This window comes from Eleutherodactylus coqui, chromosome 11 (genome assembly GCF_035609145.1).
Source record: "Eleutherodactylus coqui strain aEleCoq1 chromosome 11, aEleCoq1.hap1, whole genome shotgun sequence".
In the NCBI taxonomy this organism is placed as follows: domain Eukaryota; kingdom Metazoa; phylum Chordata; class Amphibia; order Anura; family Eleutherodactylidae; genus Eleutherodactylus; species Eleutherodactylus coqui.
This window is the reverse complement of record NC_089847.1, coordinates 130,054,898-130,078,307: the sequence shown is the minus strand read 5'-3', so window position 1 is coordinate 130,078,307 and position 23,410 is coordinate 130,054,898. Positions and strand designations below refer to the sequence as shown.

The 23,410-nt window shown below is 50.1% G+C and overlaps 1 protein-coding gene across 2 annotated transcripts in view; it reads left to right on the top strand.

Annotated features, from left to right (window-relative positions):
• The first annotated feature begins 255 nt into the window (after positions 1-255).
• CTTN (cortactin) overlaps positions 256-23,410 on the top strand; it is a 40,791-nt gene continuing 17,636 nt past the window's right edge. For both annotated transcript variants that reach the window (XM_066583528.1, XM_066583527.1), the window contains exons 1-8: positions 256-331; positions 9,961-10,041; positions 14,128-14,201; positions 16,147-16,276; positions 16,916-17,026; positions 18,856-18,910; positions 19,786-19,896; positions 22,917-23,027. In XM_066583528.1, the coding sequence (XP_066439625.1) occupies positions 9,961-10,041; positions 14,128-14,201; positions 16,147-16,276; positions 16,916-17,026; positions 18,856-18,910; positions 19,786-19,896; positions 22,917-23,027 (673 nt within the window). In that variant the 5' untranslated portion in view covers positions 256-331. The remainder of the gene's footprint in view (positions 332-9,960; positions 10,042-14,127; positions 14,202-16,146; positions 16,277-16,915; positions 17,027-18,855; positions 18,911-19,785; positions 19,897-22,916; positions 23,028-23,410) is intronic.

Sequence of the window (23,410 nt, the reverse complement as noted above, 5' to 3'; positions counted from 1 at the left end):
GACACTATTACTGCTGAGGGCCACTGTGGGGGACACTATTATTACTGAAGGCCAATATAGGGGACACTATTACTGTTGAAGGCCAATATAGGGGACACTATTACTACTGGGGCCACTGTAATATATATACACCACACAGGAGGTATATATATATCTATATATACTGTATATGCACTGTTCCCTGATTCCTGGTGTCACGTGACCCGTTGGCTCAGTGAAGGGATCGGGATTATCACGTGACTCCGGTGACGTCAGATCGGGAGAGACAGGAAGTGGGATAGAGCAGCCGCCCCTCCATCTCCAGAGCGGAGCCGCGGCCGGGAGCAGCAGGGTGAGAGGCGGAGCGCCGCCGTGTGTGTGCCGGTCCTGTCAGTCCTCCCTCTACCCCTCCGTCCTGTCAGCCGTCACCATGACACCCCCCGCCGTCCCCGCGGCCCCCCTGAGCCCCCGCTGTGTGTCCGCAGCCCCCCATCACTGCTGCGGCCGCTCCCTGCACATTCCTCCCGCCGCACCCCTCAGCCTGCGGCCGCGTTCACACCCTGCGGTATTCCTGCCCCCTGTGAGCGGCGGTGCGGTCATCCCATTCACTTCGGTAGTACGTTTGTGTTGCGGTTTTCCTGCAGCGGCTCCGCAGTGTGTGAGCGCGCCTTTACAGGTCCCCGCAGTGTGAGCGCGCCTCTACGGGTCCCCGCAGCGTGAGCGCGCCTTTACCGGTCCCTGCAGCGTGTGAGCGCGCCTTTACAGGTCCCCGCAGCGTGAGCGCGCCTTTACAGGTCCCTGCAGCGTGTGAGCGCGCCTTTACAGGTCCCCGCGGCGTGAGCGCGCCTTTACAGGTCCCCGCAGTGTGAGCGCGCCTTTACCGGTCCCCGCGGCGTGAGCGCGCCTTTACAGGTCCCCGCAGTGTGAGCGCGCCTTTACCGGTCCCCGCAGCGTGAGCGCGCCTTTACCGGTCCCCGCAGCGTGAGCGCGCCTTTACCGGTCCCCGCAGCGTGAGCGCGCCTTTACAGGTCCCCGCAGCGTGAGCGCGCCTTTACAGGTCCCCGCAGCGTGAGCGCGCCTTTACAGGTCCCCGCAGCGTGAGCGCGCCTTTACAGGTCCCCGCAGCGTGAGCGCGCCTTTACAGGTCCCCGCAGCGTGTGAGCGCGCCTTTACAGGTCCCCGCAGCGTGTGAGCGCGCCTTTACAGGTCCCCGCAGCGTGAGCGCGCCTTTACAGGTCCCCGCAGCGTGAGCGCGCCTTTACGGGTCCCCGCAGTGTGAGCGCGCCTTTACGGGTCCCCGCAGTGTGAGCGCGCCTTTACGGGTCCCCGCAGTGTGAGCGCGCCTTTACGGGTCCCCGCAGTGTGAGCGCGCCTTTACGGGTCCCCGCAGTGTGAGCGCGCCTTTACGGGTCCCCGCAGTGTGAGCGCGCCTTTACGGGTCCCCGCAGTGTGAGCGCGCCTTTACGGGTCCCCGCAGTGTGAGCGCGCCTTTACGGGTCCCCGCAGTGTGAGCGCGCCTTTACGGGTCCCCGCAGTGTGAGCGCGCCTTTACGGGTCCCCGCAGTGTGAGCGCGCCTTTACGGGTCCCCGCAGTGTGAGCGCGCCTTTACAGGTCCCCGCAGCGTGTGAGCGCGCCTTTACAGGTCCCCGCAGTGTGAGCGCGCCTTTACAGGTCCCCGCAGTGTGAGCGCGCCTTTACAGGTCCCCGCAGTGTGAGCGCGCCTTTACAGGTCCCCGCAGCGTGTGAGCGCGCCTTTACAGGTCCCCGCAGCGTGTGAGCGCGCCTTTACAGGTCCCCGCAGCGTGTGAGCGCGCCTTTACAGGTCCCCGCGGCGTGAGCGCGCCTTTACAGGTCCCCGCGGCGTGTGAGCGCGCCTTTACAGGTCCCCGCGGCGTGTGAGCGCGCCTTTACAGGTCCCCGCGGCGTGTGAGCGCGCCTTTACAGGTCCCCGCGGCGTGTGAGCGCGCCTTTACAGGTCCCCGCGGCGTGTGAGCGCGCCTTTACAGGTCCCCGCGGCGTGTGAGCGCGCCTTTACAGGTCCCCGCGGCGTGTGAGCGCGCCTTTACAGGTCCCCGCGGCGTGTGAGCGCGCCTTTACAGGTCCCCGCGGCGTGTGAGCGCGCCTTTACAGGTCCCCGCGGCGTGTGAGCGCGCCTTTACAGGTCCCCGCGGCGTGTGAGCGCGCCTTTACAGGTCCCCGCGGCGTGTGAGCGCGCCTTTACAGGTCCCCGCGGCGTGTGAGCGCGCCTTTACAGGTCCCCGCGGCGTGTGAGCGCGCCTTTACAGGTCCCCGCGGCGTGTGAGCGCGCCTTTACAGGTCCCCGCGGCGTTTGAGCGCGCCTTTACAGGTCCCCGCGGCGTGTGAGCGCGCCTTTACGGGTCCCCGTAGTGCTGGTGTCTCGGAGCGCCCCCCTCATCGCTGGCCTTAGTGTTGTTGGCAGCGGTGTCTGGCGTTCTCTGCCCGCGCCGTCCGTTCTGACAGGTGCCCCCGGACGCCGCTCCTCCCTGTGGAGGGTTTTACGCTTTTATGTCCAGTTTGGTGGTTTTATAGTTAAAAGGTTGTTACTTTCTAAGATGTCGCCGTTGTCAGGATCTCCGTTTGCTTTCAGTGAATGATTACCGCCTTGTCTCCGTCCCGATCACACGTGCGGCCGTCCGCTGCGGCGCCGCGGGTTACTTATAGACCATTACCGACCGTACGGTTTATCCAGGATGCGATTCCCGTGACTCACCCGCTAAAGGGTTAATGATGTGTCTGTAAACGGCGCCCGCCGTTACGTAAGGTCTGATTCGCGCGTTGGTTCGTATCGGGGGTGGAGTTCAGTCCGCGGTTCTCATTATTACAGGCTGGAATCCCCTCCGCCCCGTGAAAAACACGGTCAGTGTGCACAAAAGGGGGAAAAAGCAGGGAGGACCAAATACGCCACAAATACGTGCGGCTTCTGTCCGTGAAAACGCTGCGTATTTCATGCGCCAAAGTTGCACACGCCGGCGGTAATGAGGCCTGGGGCGGTTTTGTATCACCGCCATCTTCTCGTTGATTTACAGGAGTATTCAGATGGCCGTATTTTCCTCGTGTCATATTTTGCGCGATCCATGGTTGCACAAATATTACGTGATTGAAGCCGGCATACGTCCGTGTGATCGAGCACTTAGTCCGCACCTGCAGATCTGCCCACCGCTGAGGGTTCGCTCCAGTTACACCCACCTGATTCCGCCGTTCCCATCAGTGCGTCGGAACCTTTGTTGCTGATTTCTGCTGGTGAATGCGGCACAATATGGCAGCGAGCGGCTCTATCATCCTGTAAGCGCTGCTGCGCCGCCGCAGATCTAACAGACTCCGTTACAGTCAGCGCGGTATGGCGCCGGTCGGTTCCATCATAAGATAGAACCGTCCGGCGAGGGCTGCTGGTCTTCTGCTACACGAACGGCACAGGATCGCCAAACGCGGATGTGAAGGAGCCGTACATCAGCTGCACCGATCCGTCTGCTGGTGGGTTGTTACAGTGTGTCGGTGCAGCTGGTTGTAACAGCGATTTAAGATCAGTTTACACTGCACAATCCTCAGGCCGCCGCGGGGTGGCGCTGGCCGGCGGAGGCCGCCGCGGGGTGGCGCTGGCCGGTGGAGGCCGTTCCTGCTGTTCGCACGTGGCAGATTATCACTCGTATGGAGGTGAACGGTCATTCTTCCCTGTGTGGGTTTCATTGGTCGGGGGCACATCACGCCGTTGAAGGTCCTTTTCATGGAGTCCAATGGTTGGCCCTGAACGCTCGCTCATCGGCGGCACAACTGACCGTGTAAACGGCGATGAGTCATTGACCGGTACGTGAGGAAGAACGATTGTAGTACTCGTCCCTGTGCCAGCGATCCTCTGCCACGTGTGACCAGCCGGCATGATTCGTGATTGTTCGCACCGGGCCGAGACTTGCCTATCAGTCTAGAGCCTGTAGGGTATGTCCGCACGGGCCGGATGTGCTGCGGGATCGCTGTGTCGGCGTTCATCCTGTCATCGAGGTGTTGCAGATTTTCTATGTGGAAGGTAGGAAAATCTGCAGCAAACCTCCCCGTGTGAACGCGGCCGTAGTCTGTGCCCACACAATGCGTTTGCTGCGGATTTTGCGTACACGCCGCATAGAAAAACTGCGACATTTACAATAGCGGGAATATGGGGGAGTTTGAAAATCTCGTCCACACGCTGCGGAAAAAAATACGTGCAAAACCCGGGCGGAAACTGACAAGCAGAGCGGGATGTAAATCTGCAACGTGTCGCTGATTGCAGCGGATCTGCCGTGCGGATTCCACATCTCAATATGCATTATAATGATGCGGGTTTTGCGCTGCCGATTGTGCTGTGGACTCGCCGCGGTATATCCCGTCCCGTGCGGACTTGCCCTCAGATGAGAAGACGTGCTGCATATGAGCGAGCGCTTCATGCCGGCGCAATTGACGCAATCAGCCGACAAATAAGCGTTCGTTCGTGTTCGCTCACACGGAACGGCCGTCCCTGATCATCTGTGTGAAAGGACCTTCCGGGTGACCGCAGATGTCCTGCGCAGTCCTGTCCTTGCTGCTAGTGACTGTCCTCCCTGCAGCCGGCATCTGGCGCGGCGGCGGTGTCCTGGGAGCGACCGCTGGGATGAAGGAGCATCTGATAAGTGGGAACAGAGGACATTTGTCTTGGGCGTCCCCACGGGCGTGACACATCACCACTTCCTGGCTTCACCTTCCATGTCATGTACAGACCTGCGCTTGATACACGCGGCCTCCGCTCACTGCGGCTCACCTGGGGAGTGAAGAGTTAACATAAAGCGGTGGAGGGGGGTGCTGATCTGTAGGGTTGGAGGCGGCCAGATTCATCAGTGACGGCTCTCTGCGCTCGCCGCATCGTGTAGGACGTATTCCTAGCCGGCGAGCAGGACGCACGCGCCGGAGCTCCTCGTTACTTCACATCTACTGCTATTAAATTTTATGTCCTAATTAGTCAAATTATCTCCTGCTTGTAAGAAGTCTGCCAGGAAGCTTTATAGGAAAGGATGTCCACAACCGAGCGCCAGTGTAAAGTATTTAGCCGCTTTATTAGAGACCCCCAACAGAACCGCAGCAAATCATTCTGCAGGAATATCGGCCCCTGCGGACAGGAAGCTTCTTGTAGTTGCTGCAGATTAGATGGCGGTGCTGACATGTTCTGACCAGCTGACAGGAAGGGGTCAGTGATTCATGCTGCTTGCGCCAAATTCTGGCCTCCCATTAGTGCTGGGCAACAGAAATCTTGACCCACCTGACCAGATGTTTTTCCGCTGCTCAGTGATACAAGTTTTACGCCCTCTTGCCCGCTGGGGTCTCGCCTTTCTGTTTTTCTTAACATTGGCGCTGGAACTGATCGTCTGCTGTTATAGCCCATCCGTGCGGAGGAACGGCGAGTTCTGCTCTCGCACATGTTAGTTGGAGCTCCGGCGTTGTATTCGGCTGCTCCTGACTGCGAAGCCTGTTAGAAGGATTCCTGACATCCTCCTCTGACCCCTTTTGGTGACGAGTTGCTTCCATCTACTTGATCCCCTTTCGTTGGATGTTTTCCTCAATCACGCCATTCTCGGTCTATGCTCCACATCGCTGCACGCATTTGGTGGTGAAATCCTGTCCCGCGCCTAGTCCAGCACCGATGACCGGCCTCATTGGAAGTCGCTCCGATCCCTGGATTTTCCCATCTGATGTGGATTCACACTGAAACTGATCCACGGAAAACTTGTCATGTGATTTTATGCCGCACTCCGGGGTCACAGGGAGACTTGCCATACAGGGAAGGGCCAATCGTGCCAGAGTCGGGGCCGCTGATAAAGGGGCCGTTCAGCTTATATTTCCTTTAATACGCAGATAAGCAGCGGACTATGCGACAGCCGCTGCTCAGTGACATTCCTCTAACCTGTCGGTGATTTCTCGTAGGACCGGATTGTCTTGTAGCTGATTTCACATTGTGGGCGTAGAGGGTAATTAGTGCAGCCCTGATGTCGCAGCTGCTGGATGTTGCAGTCTTCTGCCGCGATCATCAGCAATGCACTAAATGGCGCGAGCTGCGGAGCGCGGACTGTGAGCATCATCTCTTAATAGTGTCTGCCAGTCGGACCCGGTAGAGTTCCAGGGGGGCGGACTGCCTGCCAGTCGGTAGGGGTCCAGGGCGGCGGGCTTCCCTGCCCGTCAATTATTGATGACCTATTTTCAGTATTGATCTGTAGTAAATGCCCGAGGGTACACTGCTTTACATAACCGAAACAGTTTGAAGCACTTTCCTGACTGCTGGAGCGGCATTGCTGCCCGTCGGGACTGCTGGAGCGGCATTGCTGCCCGTCGGGACTGCTGTGCCACCTTGAGTCCTTGCTCAGCAATGCCTCCTCATCATTAGGATAATTACATATATAATGATGCGTTCAGTTTACCCGCGGAGGAGAATCCTCCAACGTTTTGTTTGGTCGGAGTTCTTCCTAAATTAACAGAGCAAGAACCAGCCCTGCCCAGGCCACACGGGGTTAAGCGATCAGTCCCGGCGGCCGGGCGCCCCGTCTTGTGTTGTGCCCGCTTGTTTATGCAGCATGATTCTTCTTTATCTAGCACTTTGTTCTAGAACGAGACGCGCGGGGCACGGGCGCCGGGCCAGCGGTTGGCACAAGTTTGCAGCCATGTTTGTGTCATCGCTGTCGCTTGGTGAGAGACTGCAGACTGTCATCAGAGGAGCTTGTAGATGCCGGCTGGAGTGATGACAGCTCCGGAGGATGCGGGCTTACAGGCAATCCCCACGTACGGGAGCCATGGAGGACGAACAGTGTGATACCAAGGAGCTGGATGTTTGTGGCCGCGACTAACGGCCTTTTACGCAATGTGGCGACGGTTCCGCTTACAGACGGCCGTAATAATTGAACGAGTGAGAAAACGATGGATGACAAATAAGCCTCTTTCTGTCACGGATGGAAGGTTAGGAGATTAGAGTTCCGCTTGCTGCATATGAACTGGACTAGAAAAGGGGTCACATGAGAAACGGACAGCGCCCCTCCTGCCCATGGGCTGTGTCTGGTATTGCAGCCCAGTCCCATTTTTAAAGGCAAATGTGTGAAAATAAAAAATACAGTAATAATGTCTTACAGTAGTCTTCCGGCTCAGTGGCAGCGCCGCGGGACTCCCAGTCTCCGACCGCGAAAGTCGGGTGACCGTCGCCTGCCAAATGCATCCTGATGCCAGGAGTTCAGAACGGTCACACCACTGTTTCTGATTGGCAGGCAGTGGTCACCTGACTTCTGTTGTCAACAGAGACTGGGAAAACCATGGCATTGCAACATGGTCACCAAAGACGGGTCAATACTGCTTGATTTGTTCTCACACATCCGCAGCGGCCATTAACGTTTCAGAGAGTAAGCGGACAATCCCTTTAAAGGGGTGACCAGGATAGGTGATCAATAGTTAATCCACTGGTGACGCCGGCCAATCAGCTGGTTGGGAGCCCGTTGACTGCGCTGCAAATACACAGGGATTGGAGTGGAAGCCGCTACTCCGACTCCTTTGTAGTGGCCGGCCCTTGTAACTGCAGGTTGGGGTCCCATTGATTTCATTGAGGGCTGCACTGGCCACTGCACAGGAGTCGGGGTAGCTGATAGGATATCAATACTGCAAGCGATCTTCAGGTAGGTCCTTAAAGGGGCTGTCCAGCTGTAAACTATTGATGGTCTTGGGATAGGCCATCCGATAGACTGGTGGGGGTCTATGGCTAGTTGTGCATTTGGCTGATTTCTGCAGTGTGCTGGACCCCTGCGGATCTACTACTGATGACCGATCCTAAGTGATAGACCATCCGTTGTTTATAACTGGACAAGCCCTTTAAAAGTTGACCGGCGGGGGGGCTTCTGCTAGGAACCCCCGTCGATCAGCTGATCTCTGCAGCGGGCTGGATGTAGATAGCCCAAACCTTGACCTATAGGGATGTCACCTTCCAATAGGTGGCGCTGTGGAGTTACTCTTCTATCCCAGGAAGCAATACATGGTGAAGTCAAAAAGCCAGATCCAGCGCTATATCCCAATATTGGTGTCCTGTATGGAAATATCAGTAGTGTACTTGAATATGATGGCATGGCACACGGCTCCTGGGGGCCCCGAAACATGGATTTCAACTTTGTGTTGTGGCCCCTGTAAGAGAGAGGGAGAATAAAACCCAATTTAAAAGTTAAAGAGCAGCAAGTGAGAAGCAGACATCCGCTTTACGTGTCTCTCCGAATCCCGTGGGATCGCAGCGATGACTGAAGTAAGGAAAGCGGGCTGCAGTCCAGGGCCGACGCCGTCATTGCGAGTCCGTGGTGTCCGATTTTCTGCAGATACAATGGGAATTACTAGTAAGGCTATCGCACAAGAAGCTGTAGACAAAACGATGCAATCACGGCGCTCTGCTGCGGTTTTACGCTTGTTTTCGGAGGCAGGTTCCTGTGGCCGGCAGCAGGTTTTAACGCATCCCATCATAGTGACGGGAGTTGTCTGCGAGCCCCATTGAAATCAATGCGAGCGCTACACAGCGGCGTTCAAAACGCTGCGGTAATCGTGGTAAAAAATGGATGTGAGAGCGAACCAATCAGTAGACCATGCAGATTTCAGCATGACCGTGGGGGTTGGATTTTGGCACGTTCTCCTCGTCCGACCTCTGTTCATTCCAGGGGCTCAGCGCACATCGGTACGTGAATCTCCTGGATGATCGGCCCCATCACAGCAGGAGGAGCCACTTCCAGTCCGCTTTCCTTACTTCAGTCATAGCGGCGGTCCCACCAGACTAAGGCCGCCTGCAGACGGCCGGGTCGGATCCGGCTGCGAGAATTCTTGCAGCAGGACCCGACCCGAGCGCCTGCAGAGACCAGCGTGGAACTCACCTGCTCCCACAGCTCCGGCTCTTTCATGTGCCATCTGCTGGGCAGCCGGCGCATGCGCAGAGCGGAGCCGGCGGCCGGGGAGTGACGTTTCTGTGCGGGGCTCTGCCAGCCCCACACAGAGAGCATGCCGCGATTTGTTTTCTGCACGTGATTTCGCGCAGACAAACCACGGCTGTCTGCCTAGGATTGCGTAGTGTAATGCAATCCTATGCAGGCGTGTACGGGCGTAAGTTCTGCGGGGAATCCCGCCACAGAATTTCCGCCCATGTTCAGGAAGCCTTAGAGAGACGCGGAAAGGACATTTCTGCTTTTCACACGTTAATTTTCAACTTTGTAATTTGATTTTAGTCTCTGTTTCGGTGTTCACAACACAGTTAAAATCCATTTTCTGCGGCCCCCAGGGGCCGGTGCGCCATACCATCATGTAGCGATAGTCTTCCTATACCAGTAAATTACTGATATTTCCATATAGGACACCTATATATAGATTTGGCGCCAGATCAGACTTTTTAACCTGTACAGGGGTGAATGCCCATGGATGGATTTCTATTGCGTTTCCCGCGGCGATTAGTTCTCTTACACCTAATGGCTTTCTGCCTGCCAACGCTTACATACGGAATTCTACTGCCGATTTACGCAGCGGGCAATAAATCGCGGCACGTTCTATTTGCCACGGATTAACGCCACTGGAGGTCTCGATTAACATAGCATTAATGGAGACCACGGAATTCCGTGATCACTCGCAGGCACTTTTTTGTTTTTAATCGCAGTACTCTCGCGGCGTCAATCAGTGTACGTTTCCCGTGGCGCTCGTGGGCATGAGCCCTAAGACCCCTTCTACAAACCTGGTACTGTTTTTAGAACATGTAAAGAGATAAAACCCATCTTATGACTCGGGCTGGACAAGTCCCAGTATTGGGGGGCTGTGCACCTCGTAATGACCCCCACACAACGCATTTCACGTAACCGCTCCCTTGTGATTGCTTTTAGCGCTTTGCTTCTCGCCATCGCTCTTCCTCTCGCTCCCTTGCGATGCGCTCACGGTATCCCGACTCCACATAACGCTGTCCGGCTTTTATCTTCCAGATGTGGAAAGCTGCAGCAGGACATTCTCTCTCCATTTCTGCGGATGATGGAGACGACTGGGAGACGGACCCTGACTTTGTGGTGAGTTTATGAGAGGCACCCCCCCCCACCCCCACCCCCCTCGAGTCGCTGCCCGGATGGTTTAGTTTTTCTCTTACTCTTTTACAAGCTTTTACTTTTTTCGTTTCTTTCAATGAGTTTTCAGTTTTCATGTCAGTTAAGGTCACTTAGTATTGAAATCAAGTTTTACAACTTCCTAATAGACTTTGGGGCAGATTCATGTAAGTTGGCGAATAGAAAAACTTTGTTGCCCTTAACAACCATCACAGCGCGTTTTGTATTCTGTGCTGTGATTGGTCGCGGTCGTCACAAAGGCAGATGTAGTCTTTTAGGCAGGTTTCATAAATCTGCCTCCATGTTTCAATTTCACCATTTTCATGATACTAGTTTGTTGTCAGTGAATGGAAACTCTTCTTGTTTATATTTAGAAGCAGCAAACCTGAACTAACTTGGGGTCCTCTAACTACATGGGATGCCTGTTGGGCACTTCAGCCCTGAAAGTCGTCCTAGCGATAACCGTTCTGGTGCTTTTACACGGGAACGATCATCGCTCAGTGAATGGAGGTGGAGGGGGTCGGGGATCGTTCCGGCCGCCCTCCTTCATTCGCAGTAAACAGGCAGTCATTCATAGATGAAAGACTGACTGCCTGATTACACAAAACGATCGTTGTTTGATTTTTTTTTTTTGCCTGAATGAATTGCCCTTCATCATTCAGATCTTTTGGGCACTTGCACTAATGATTGGTCAGATGTCGGCTGTAAGGTGGATGTAACTGTGTACAATCAGGACAATGCTCTGTGAGCTAAACACACCAGCTGCACCAATTATTCTGGCATTTTGCTACAATGTGTCAGTCTGGAGTCTGACACATTGAGCTCACAGAGTATTGTATAGAGTGGATACAATTATATCCACCTCTCGGCTGAGGGCAGGACTAGCTGTGTACAGGATTACTGTCTCTGAATGGAAGCAGTGTTGTAAGTCACTAACAGCAAACTAATATCTTACAAATGGGGAAAAATGTAAACAATATTAGAAAATTTTCAGTAAAATATTGATTAAAGATTAACTGCACCTTTAACTCATTAAGGACCAAGCACCGTAAATTTATGGCGCTTGGTCCTGGGCTTTAATCCTAGCCGATAGTAAAAAAAAAAAAAAATAGTGGGTGGGGTCGGATTAAAGCCTCTGCTTCTGCAATCAATCAGAAGCAGGTTGAGTTGTTGGATGTTAGTCACAGCTGATAACCTGGAGACGGAGGGAGAAGCAGTTTTTAACCCCTTCTGCCTCCTCCTTTCTTTATGTACACAGCGCTCAATGTGGGCCATGTACTAAAGAGTGAAAGTGGCAGCGTTTTTTCCACTACGCGAGACGGCAGTCACATGACCGCCAGAATCCCCTGGCACAGGCAGATTTTACCATATGGGTAAAATCCCTAAAAAGTGTATGGTCCTTAAGGTACTAAACAGCCTGGTCCTTAAGGGGTTAAAAAAAGGGGAGAAAAACATCTGATATGTCAGTGCGACATATCATAAGTTTTGACTGGTGAGGTTTGGATCCTGAGACCCCTGCTAATCACTGTACTGAAGGGGCAGAAGCGTTCACCTGGGCACTATGCCCCATCAACTGTCTTGGCTCCTTGTCTTGATGCAAACTGAAGCAGTCGAAGACGGACGTGTTGATGTTTATGGAAGTCTGTGTGTCCGTCTTTAGCGCCTGTGAAGTACGGACAGGGAATGATGACAGCCAAAGAGGCGCAGCGTTCACGTGAACAGTTATGCCCCTTCATTTCAGCGATCAGCGGGTATCTTGGCACCCGGACCCCATCGATCAAAACTTTTTACATGACGCTTTAACATTTCAAAAGTTTTTCTAAAAGTGTAGATGCTTTTTAAACTCTTCTTACATAAATGTTCGTCCTGGCTGGAAAGCGGTTCCCACAAATGCACATACGCTTGCATCCTATGGATGGTGCAGACTCCGAAGCTGAGCCGGCTGTGACGGACTGCCGGTCTACTGCTGCAATGGTGGGGACTGATGAGAACACTGAACCCTGCTGTTAACACCATCCTTGCTGGGATGAATGTTGATCATGGAATGTAAAGGGTTCACGGAGAGAGGGTGCTCACGCGATTACGTGGTAGAGGCACGATGGGTTTGCCATAGCCTCTGATTGCTAGCGTTAGCAGTAATGCATTGCAGTACAGAAGTACTGCAATATATTATCAGAGCGATTTATAGCATCGCAGCTTCAAATGTCCTACAGGAACCTAAATAAGTGCTTAAAAAAGTGTGCAAAGAAGGGTATTTTACTATCTTCTTTGTTTAAAAGGGGGGGGGAAATAAGTAAAAACCCACATGTGATCAAAACGTCTTGTGTATACCCCAAAATGGTACCAATAAAACCTACAGCTCGTCATGCAAAAACAAGCCATCAGATGGGGTGGTTCCTCATGTGCCGAAGCAGGAATTGCTGCGCAGGCATGTGGCATCTCCACCATTAGATGGTGAATGTGGAGGGACCGGATGACTTCGGATGCAGAACGGTTTGTCGGTTGGTTTGATGTGGATTTAAAAACTGTGCAGGAAACGCTAAAAGAACGTGGGGTTTTTTGTTTGTTTGTTTTTGGGTTTTTTTGCTATTGAAAGCATAGAATAATGTAAATGCCAGCAGGTCGTCCGCTCCAATATTCCTTCTCGGAAAGCGTCAAATAGTTCGATCAATAACACATTGACAGTTCAGAAAACACATCTAGCATTATACGGGGGTCTATATGATAAGACCACCCAGTCTGCCGGTTTTATCTCCTGCGGTCACGTTTAATCATAATTGAAACACCATTTTTGACATTTTCAAGATCTCTGCTTGCTATCATGTAATAGAAGGGTTCTTGTTTACATGCAGAAATTTGAAACCTGTCCTCACCTAGTGATGCGTTTTATGCATATCCATAGTATGCAATGCTTGGAGCCAGACACGGCAGCACCAAGCTGTCATGTCCTGGATTAGGTCGGGCAGGGCTCTATCTAGGCCTTCCTTTACCCAGAGCCAAGATTCAGTTTGCAGTCCCCTCTTAAACCACTTATGACCCCCTAGCATCTCGCACCTAGCACACATGCCCTGTTGGCCCCCCAGGTCATGAATGTTTTTATTCACTGACAGCAAGCAGAGTTCTTAAATGGTTTATAGAAACCTAAATTGTGATAGCAGGTTGCAGCATATAAGTATTAAAGGCAGTTCCCCAATAAACACCTTGATTTCCACTTCTCCCATAGAAGTAAATGCAAAGGTGGTGAAGCATGAGCACCGCTGCTCCACTCACATGGGCATCTGGGTGCCCTGGTCTCGGGATCGCTGAGGGTCCCAGTAGTTGTACTCCCTACCATCAATGGGAAAACCTCATTAATAGAGATGAGCGAGCTTACTCGCTAAGGCAAATTACCCCCGGCTCCCCCATGCTCACTCTTGCAACTCACCGCTCACCCCCGCCGGGCCCCGAATCTTTTGGCACGAGCGGGCATGTACTTGAAAATGGCAATGCTCGCTCAAGTAATTTGCCTTAGCGAGTATGCTCGCTCATCTCTACTCATTTAAGCTTTATTTATACAAAGCTTAACCTTATATTAAAGAGGTTTTGCCAAGTTATGAAGTTATCCCCTATGCACAGGATAGGGAATAACTTTGTGATCGGAGGGGTCCACTGGAACTCCCACTAATTCCAAGAATGGGGGATCTCGTCGGTCCCTGAGTGAAGGACACGCCGTTGCTTCATTCACTTTAATCATAGCGCTGTCCTTGAAGTGAATGGAGCAACGGTGGGCCTACACGGCCTCTGCTTCATTAACTCTGGATCGACCGGACCCTCATTCTCGTGATCTGTGGCGGGCCCAGTGGTTGGACCCCTCCTATCCCCCTGGATAGGAGATGGCTTCATGACTTGGCACAACCCCTTTTAACCTGGTCGATACCACGCACTTATCCCCAAACATTCAGGTCTGTCTAATCTTGCTTTAGAATTCTCTTTTATGCTCCAGTCACATCCAGAGCTGCATTCAGATCTTCAACTGAAAAGCAACCCTAATATATAATATATATTTCTTTGCAGAATGATCTCAGTGAGAAAGAACAGAGATGGGGAGCGAAGACCGTGGAAGGATCTGGGCACCAGGAGCACATCAAGTAAGTGACTGTCAGCGGGTATATCCACCATTCATTACTTTGTAGTAAGTCCCTGGCGGACTTCTCTACAGGACAGTCATGGGATGCAGAGAATGGAAGGTGAACCAGTTGTCATAATTGGGGTCCTCGGTATTGTGGGTAGCAGGAGCTTGCTCACAAAAAACGATCAGGTCTCCTCGGCAGAAATTTGATGCTGGCTGCACAGGGAAGAGAGCGATACAGAAGTCGGCTGTGATGGACTCGAGCGGATTGCTTGCTCTGGCTGCATAGCTGGAAGCAAATTGGAATTTTACAGCCCCTACATGACGCGCATTCAGATGACTGAGCAACTGCAATACTGGGTCCTACCAGGTCCGTTGGAGCAGGAGCTGCTATTAACATTTGCTAGTAGACCTCTATATATCCTTAGAGGGGTCCTCACACCATTAAATATCATATTTGTTGCATAGGTCATAAAATAATGGGGAAGCTCTTATAATCCTGGTAATAGTCAGACAGTAAACCTACACTACACAGTCCTAAAATGTGCCGCATTTATTATCACAGTGACTTTTGATAATACGGCACATTATACACTTTATACCACCTATTAGATGGCTGAATTTACACCAGGTTTGCAACCACAAATTTGGTGCAAAATGTTGTATGAAGGCCCCAACCCCTTTCCACAAATGTGTTTTTATAGGGCTGCTGAAAAGCATCCAGAAGTATTTAAACGCCTAATTAATGTGGTGAAAAACGTGTAGCAGAATAATGTTCTTACAATTATCACCAGAAAACTTCAATAGTAAATCTGCCCCAACGTTAGGAGAAACGATCCAGTGAGGTCCTGACATTTGCTTGCGTAGTACAGCGCCACCTGGTGTTCAGTGTACAGCAATGCGCACATCCTGCTAATGAGCTGCGGAGACAGATATTGGGGCCTAAATACTAGTGCGTGTTCAAGGAGTCTCATCCACTCGGGATCCATCTGTTAGATTTGACTAGCTGCCACGTAGCATCACAAATTGGCGCCCCACTGCCATCGAGTCCTTAGTCAGCAAAAGCAATGCAAGAACTGATGTCTGGAAGTGATAAGGCATTATTAACCTCTTAATAACGCAGCATATTTTGGGCATGACTATTCTTGGGGGAGGGGGGGTGGATTTCGTCTCCACTTATCAAAAGTCATAACTTTTTTTTTTTCGACCTGGTCATATGAGGCTCTTGTTTCTCGCATGGTGAGCTGTTTTGGGTGTATAGAATGTATTTTACTATTATTATTATTTTTTTTTTTTGATGGCAGGGGGGATAAAAACAAATTCTGCAATTTTTTTTTCAGTGTTGATCATGCAGCACAAATGACACTTTTTCTTCGCTAAGAAACGTAAATACCAACATAATTTTTTATTTAGATTTTTGCACGATAAAACTTTTTTTTTTTTTTTTTGGGCCATCACTGCATTCAAAGTCTCGGAACGTTTACACTTTTTCATGGACGGAGCTTGATAACGTGTAGTGTTTTGTTAGTACCATTTTCCGGTACATAAGGCTTCTGATAGGCAAAATGAACAAAAAAAGCATTTTGACTGAGTAGTTGCTCTCCCCACCCCCACACCCCCTTTTTTATTTTTAGAGCGTTTGCCGTACAGGATATAAAATGTTCAACTTATTGTACGGTGTTCTCATCGATCCCTACTGTTGTCAGTTACAGCCGACTACTGCTGCGGGTTGCTCGGCTTCTGAGCCCGTGCCATCCATAGGACGTAATTGCACGTCCATTTGTAAAAAAAAAACCCTTCTCACCCAGGGTGTCAATATACACCTCTGGGGGGGGGGGAGGGGTTAATATCCAATTCAGTGAATTACTTTTCCCCCAATGATTAGCAGTCTTTGGATTTATGATCCACATATGTGTATATATATATATATATATTTTTTTTTCTTTTTTTTATCTCTTCTTTAGCATTCATACACTGAGGGAAAACGTGTCCCAGGAGCACCAATGCCTGAAGGAGCAGGAGCTCGCGGACGGACCCAGAGCCTCTCACGGCTATGGAGGAAAGTTTGGTGTGGAGCAGGACCGCATGGACAAGGTGGGGCTCTGGGCTCAGGGCACTACGGGGCGCATTTATCAATGGCACTTTACAGATCGAAAAAACAATTCTTTGATTTGCCTCTAAACAAATGTAAACTGGTCATTAAGGCTCTGGGTGATAAGGGGTTAAAGGAGGCTTACTGTAATGAAACCAAAGTTAAGTTTTCTCTTAGCTTGTTTTCAACGAAGGGTAAATCTAATCGTTTACAACCTGATATTAAGGGTACGGGTGTCACATTAATTCTGTGCGGCAGCGAGGACTCCTCGGGTTGCGCTCATTGTGCCGGGTCTGGCTTGGCTGCGGTGTGACTGTCAGATTGTAGCGGCCGCTCACAGCGCTGATGTTAGGAGCCAGTAAGCAGCCTTGAAATGAAACGACTGTTTTAAAGGAGGTATTGTAGAGCCTGCCAGCTGATTCACAGGCCTCCTGCCGAGCCGCTTCATCACTGCCGGCGTGCAGGGAATGGGAAGTGGTGGGCGGAATAATCTCCAGCTCCGGGGTCTGGCAAACAGAAAGGACACTTTCCTGTGCCTTGTGCCATCCAGGCAGGTCACTGGAGAGGCAGCTAGAGAACTGCTGATTATACGGATGCCGGGCTACAATGAGCACTGATGAAAAGCTTCCTTCTCATTCCAGTGTGCTGTGGGACATGAATACCAGACGAAACTGGCCAAGCACTGCTCACAGTCCGATTCGGTGAAGGGTTTTGGAGGGAAGTTTGGCGTCCAGACAGATCGTGTGGATCAGGTAAGATTTCCTTGTGATATAGGCCTTCTGATATTCACTTTCCAGTCCATTATGCTCCGCACACACGGTATTCTGCGTATGCGCTGGGAAAATCGCTTGAATTATACACTTAGCGCATGGACCCGACATACAATATTGAACTGTCTGCAATACAGTTTCAAAGGTCGTCCAGAATATTGAAAACTATGGTCCACTACGTAAAACAAAAAAAAAGGTATGCCAAAGTATACCGCCCTGAATGTATGCCATAGGGACACGCTTCACATACTGCATTTTGGACCCTTTATCCCCTTCCTGCCCCAGCGCATTCCTATGCGCCAAAGACATATTAAGAGGGATCGGAAGCCCATCATGCTCCATGCATGGTGGGTTCTGGATGTCTTTAACAGCTAACACATACCCGCAACAGCCACGATGAAAGTTCACGCCGATCGTAGCTGTTAACCCTTTAAATACCACTGTCCATTTTAACAGTGGCATTTAAATGTCTCCATAGGTGTTTGAATAGTTTGGTAGAGGTGTGGCACTGTGTTGCATCAATACAGCAGCCTAAATGATTTTAAAGGGGTTGTTCCAACATGCATAATCCCTTTCAGCATACGGGGTAAGCAGCTGATTGCTAGCTCTCAGGTTTGGCACTTTCCTCCACAAACAGCTGATGATGTTGGGGGAAGCTGTGGCCAGCAAGATACTTGCCCTGCAGAGGTCGCTGCAGGGAAAATGTAGCATTACAGGATGATTCTTCACATGATGGCCTTACTGTAATTACTTGGACAGCACATACTCCTTTTCGGCCATAGCGGGTCACAATCCATGATGTTCATATACCCTAATAGGTCATTTGAACAGCAGGTGCAACCCTTATAGCTGTGTTCACATCTTCATCTCAGGCTCACCTTGGGTTCAGCCGTCTTCGTTGGGAAGAATAATGCTACATGCATAACGCCAGACACCGTGTTAGCACCTATTATAAGTCGGTGGGGTTTGTCGGTGTCCATTCTGCAACGGACCAGACGTTGCATCGCTGTTTCTACTTATGATGCAGACCATGAAGTGGATGTGATCACCGCTCATTGACACGCCGCAGGGTAGATTTCTTAATGCCTTGTTTTGAGCAAAACTACACAACGCCATATTTTTAAATCTTGATGCGATGTATCAGATATTTTTGTAGGGAAAGGGGAATTGTGTGTATTGATAACCACGAAAAATATCAGTGAATGATTCCAGATGGTGCTTGATCATATAAGATGGACTCGCCATGTTGAAGTGCACATTACACAAACATATGGTGTCCGCCACACTAGAATTACACATTAGTGTTCCAAGTAGCGTTTACTTCATGGTTAGTGTATGTGGCCCAGTGTTTGAGTTTTCTTCATCCGTTCTATCATGACCCCCTGATATATTCCCCAGACTTCCTTCTAGTAGGCGCATATAAGTAAGAGCGGAGCAGCATGGCGGCCATTCCCTCGTGCACGATCATTACCCAGTGCTGTTTTTGGTCTACATACAGTTATAGGAAATTTCAGACATGTTCTGATTGGTGGAGGTCCAGGATCGGAGCCCCCAAGTGGTTTTTGTATTTTTGTGGGGGCAGGTGTTGGGGTTTGGATGAGGGGCTTTTCTGGTCTTCCTTGAGGAGTGGTGAACCTACTGATGCAAGGTTCAGGGCCTGCCATATGCTCCCTGTAGCTGGAGGTACACATGAAATGTGCTCTTTTAGTGCTGATTGCTCATTGAACAATATAATTATAATGATTTTACTTTGCCTGAAGATATAGAGATTATGGCGCTAACAAATATCTAACTCTGGTTGTCTTCTACAGTCGGCTATGAGCTTTGAATACCAAGGAAAGACTGAGAAACATGCATCGCAGAAAGGTAGGAAACGGCAAGCACTTCATGTCTTTACATCTCTTCTTGTATGGTTTATTCCTGAATAGCACAGGTGCTGCTCTGGTTCCACACAGATAATGGAAATACCAGCATTCTGAGTTACATCCTGTATTATACTCCAGAGCTGCACTCACTATTCTGCTGGTGGAGTCACTGTGTACATACATTACTTATCCTGGACTGATCCTGAGTTACATCCTGTATTATACTCCAGAGCTGCACTCACTAACTTTGCATACTTCAAAACTGAAATTTCCCAGTACTCCCTGCTTGTTCAGTGTCTGTGCAGCTATTTCTCTGAACGTGGACAAGGGAGATAAATGCTGTCCTTATGAATGGGTTTAGTTTAGAAAATATTTATAAATTCCCCATGAGGGAACCGCCCGCCATTCAGGGTCTCCTCTATTGGTATTGCAGTGTGCAGCTCTGGAGGATGCAGTATGTTGGTGCATTACACAGACATTGATTTAATTGCTTCTGTGCTGGGAAATGGAACACTTGCTTTCCCCTCTCCGTACAGCTGATGGCTGGGGGTCCGAGCAGTGGGACCCCTGTGATCTTCCCACCACCGCCATGCCCTTCTGACAAAACGAATAGTTACAAGCAGATCACTCCTTTTACGAGTCGGACTTCTCATTCGTTCTCCTAAGCGCCGGCTCTGACCACATTTGTTCTGGCTCATCGCCGGTTATCAGTACTCTGCGTCTTTAGACCACCTTTCCCCTAAATACCGATCTGTTCCCTAGCCGGTCGGACCGCCCGGTAGTTTGTCCTTCCGCAGATGGAGAATGTTTTCGACTTCAGACTTTTAAGCCGTTCACAGCTCTGAAATAACCCGACTGAATTGTATCTCTCCCCAGATTACACCAGCGGCTTCGGGGGCAAATATGGAGTTCAAGCGGACCGCGTGGACAAGAGCGCCGTTGGCTTCGACTACAAGGGCAAAACGGAGAAACACGAATCCCAAAAAGGTTTGTGTCAAAATGAGGAACGTGAAAGGTGATAAGTAGCCGACAGCCGGGGAAGGGAGATGCAGACGGAGCTGAGGGGCGTTTGACTTTCTAGGAACGATCACTCGTGCACAAGATAGCGCTGAGCGAAGCTGAAGCGTTCTGAGGACAAACGAAGAAACAACAACCTTTACTTCCGTCTGTACTGTAGACCTACACGGGGGCTTTCTCTGATCCAGCAAGTGTAGTATTTTTATTTTTTTTGTCCCCGCCCATCACCCTATTTTCACTGCAATTGCTCCATTCACCTGCAAGGGATGAACTGCAGTACCAAATTCAGCCCATGGGCAACAGTGGCGCTGTTTCTGAGAGAGAAAAAGCAGTTGTTTTTTTATTTTTTAAATCCTGTCCTGAGCGAACGGTTTGCCCCCTAATGACACTGCCCTCTTTTATATTTATATATATATAATTTTTTTTTTTTTTTTTTTTTCATTTTCATGGTTTTTTTTCCCCCCTTTCAAATAATCATAGCTCCTTTATTCATCCATCATCGTCGCTGTATGAAGGCTTGTTTCTAGCAGGACGAGTATTTTTCAATGGTGCTATTTAATGTACTGAAAATCTTTTTTTAAAAAAAAGTTCTAAGTGGAGTAAAATGGAAGAAAAAAAACAACCTTCCGCTATCTTTCGTTGCGCCTTGTTTCTACGGCGCACACACTGCAACAAAAAGGACAGGGTACCTTTTATTCTATGGGCTAGACTTACTACAATACCAAACTTTATATAATTTTTTTTTTTTTTTTCTGTGCTACTTTTATTTATTCTAAGAAATTAAATTTTTTAAATTATTTTCTGCCGCCATCTTCTGCCCGCAATAACATTTCTTTTTTTCCATCTACAGTTGTGCTAGGGCTCATTTTGTGTCGTTATGTAGTTTCCGTTGGTACCATTTTGGAATACATATGACCTTTTGATCACTTTTTATTGCATTTTTGTAGTCCCCACAGCGGACAACTTGTGATGCTTTGATCACTCCTGCAGTATGATGTAATGCCATAGGATTACATCATACTGTTATCGGGCAGGCATTCTGCCAACACAGCCCTGGGGCCTTTCAGAAGGCCCCCGGCTGCCATGATACCTGCACGGCTCCCTACGATCTCGTACAGGACCCCTAAACATCGGGTGATTTTTTTAAATGCCACTGTCAGAATTGACAGCGGCATTTAAAGGGTTAATGGCTCCAATCAGCCGCCGCCGTGTGTCAGCTGTAGTAAACAGCTGGCGCCCACACTGTATGAAGAGATTGCCCTGCGATCTCTCTTCATACATACCCCAATGCTGCTGGACGTAAATATACGTCTTATAGCAGGAAGAGGTTAAAGATGTTGTACGAGAATTAACTTTCATCACCTATCCTTATGTCCCTCTCTACTCCTCCATGTCAGCTCACCGCACCTCGTGGTTGGAATGGACCGGTGGTTGCGCATGCGCGGTGACACTCCATTAATTGCAATTTCTGTTGGAGATAGCAGAGTGCTTGTATTCGCCTACTTCCATCGGCCCCATTGAGATAAGTGCAGCAGCGCCATATATATGTCACTGGCGCTCTATTAAATCTGACGTCACTGTGGTGGGCTCAATGACCTCCAAGTGAGATGAAGTGACCACAGGACACCCGTTCTCAGGATCAGTGTGGGTTTCAGTGGCAAGATCCCTACTGATCAGACTTCTAGCACTTTTCCTATGAATAAGTGATAAAAGTGAATCCTTGTACAAGCCCTTTATGGCCCACGTGGACAGACTTGGGTGTTCCCCTTTGAATTGCTGGACTGAAGCCCATGCAGCAAGCATCTTCCCCTCTAAAAGACTTTTCTGTCTCCATGTATTTCTTGGCTGACCTTTGCTGGACTTTGTGCTGTGGTGGTCTGCGTTCTGAAATGTGTGGGTTCCCAGCTTCTTCAAAGTCCCCTCAATCAGTTGATTACTAGGGGTCGTCTTATCCAGCAGCAGCCAAAACTAAGCTAGTCACCCTGATCGCCCCTCTATAGGCGGCTCCAGATGCATTTTGATGTCTGTTTAGCTTAGAATATTTAGCCCCCCCCCCCCCATGATGTTCCATGGAGGTTAGATCACTCTTCCGCATTACAGCTGTTGGAAACTGATCACAATATGACCGGAGTTCCCCTTTAACACGTCGCATCTTAACCGCGTGGCATGAAACCTACGGAGTTATCCACGGCTCTTCCTTTATGAGTGTTTATAATTTCCAAAGATTAGAGGAATTTGGATGGCACAGAAGTTAATTAGCTGGTTCAGTGTACGAACACTTATCCTAAATTAGTCTGAGCTCTTGATGCCAGGAGCAGTCGTGCGCGTCTGGAGGCAGATGGGTTTATGAGGATCGTTCAAGGACCCCGCTAGCATGGGGAAGAGGAATGCTAGTTTTTGTATGTATTAACGATTACAATATGTCCAATCATATTGTGTTAAAGACTATTTATCAATGCGCCGTCTAACTGCATGGAAAAGTGGCATCCATGCGGAACACCATATTGATCAAGACCCTTATACGTGCTCATGGAGTAGGAGGCGCGAGTAGATGCACTTTGGACTAGTCGCGTGTTGGAGGAGCTTTATTCTGGACCCGTCTTAGTTTTCTTTGTTACCTATGTCTCACTTGTATACTGTACCGCGTACTCACCCACCAAGGCAATTTTTTACGTATGATTTCTGCAGCAGGTTTGCATGAGGATTAGTGCCACCGTCCCTCAGTGGCGCCTATCCTTGGCAGCACTGTCTGAAATAAGTAGCTGGTTCTTATAAATGTGGCAGATTCCCTTCTACTGTGTAGTCTCCAATGAAATTGTCTGTTACATGTAAACGGAGTTGTGGAATCCCAGCCCACGTGTACGAAATCCCAGTTTTCAGATTTGATGCAGATTTCGGTGAGGAATTTGTGACGATCTTGCTTTGTTTAAACCAGTAGAAATGGAATAAAATGGCATAGACCGCTAATAGAGATACTTCTCTTTTTGCAGATTATTCCACTGGCTTTGGTGGGAAATTCGGCGTCCAGGCAGACCGAGTGGATAAGAGCGCTGTAGGATTTGATTACCAAGGAAAGACTGAAAAGCACGATTCCCAGAAAGGTCTGTAGCTCGGAATGAAACTACATCTATTTCCACACCTCCCAACATCACCGTTATTCCCAGCGCTGTACCAAAAACGGAACCACACAGAGGCGGGGCTTATGTGGCTTTTCAGCAAAAAACCCCGAAACATTTCTTAGCTGGTTGGCTGCGTGTTTTCCTTGTGTAAATGGAGAAATGTGCAGCCAAGCAAAGATGGCCGTACAAGGATGAGCGATCGTTAACAATGGTTTGCCCCCCCCCATACTGCCCATAGACGTTATTAGCGTGGGCAAATGTTCTGCCCATTAGTGCCCTTAAGCCATGCCCTGTATTCTAGACCCTTCAAAACTGTCTAGCGAAGTGTAAAATGTGTCTAAGGGCTCCTTCACATCAGCATTTGG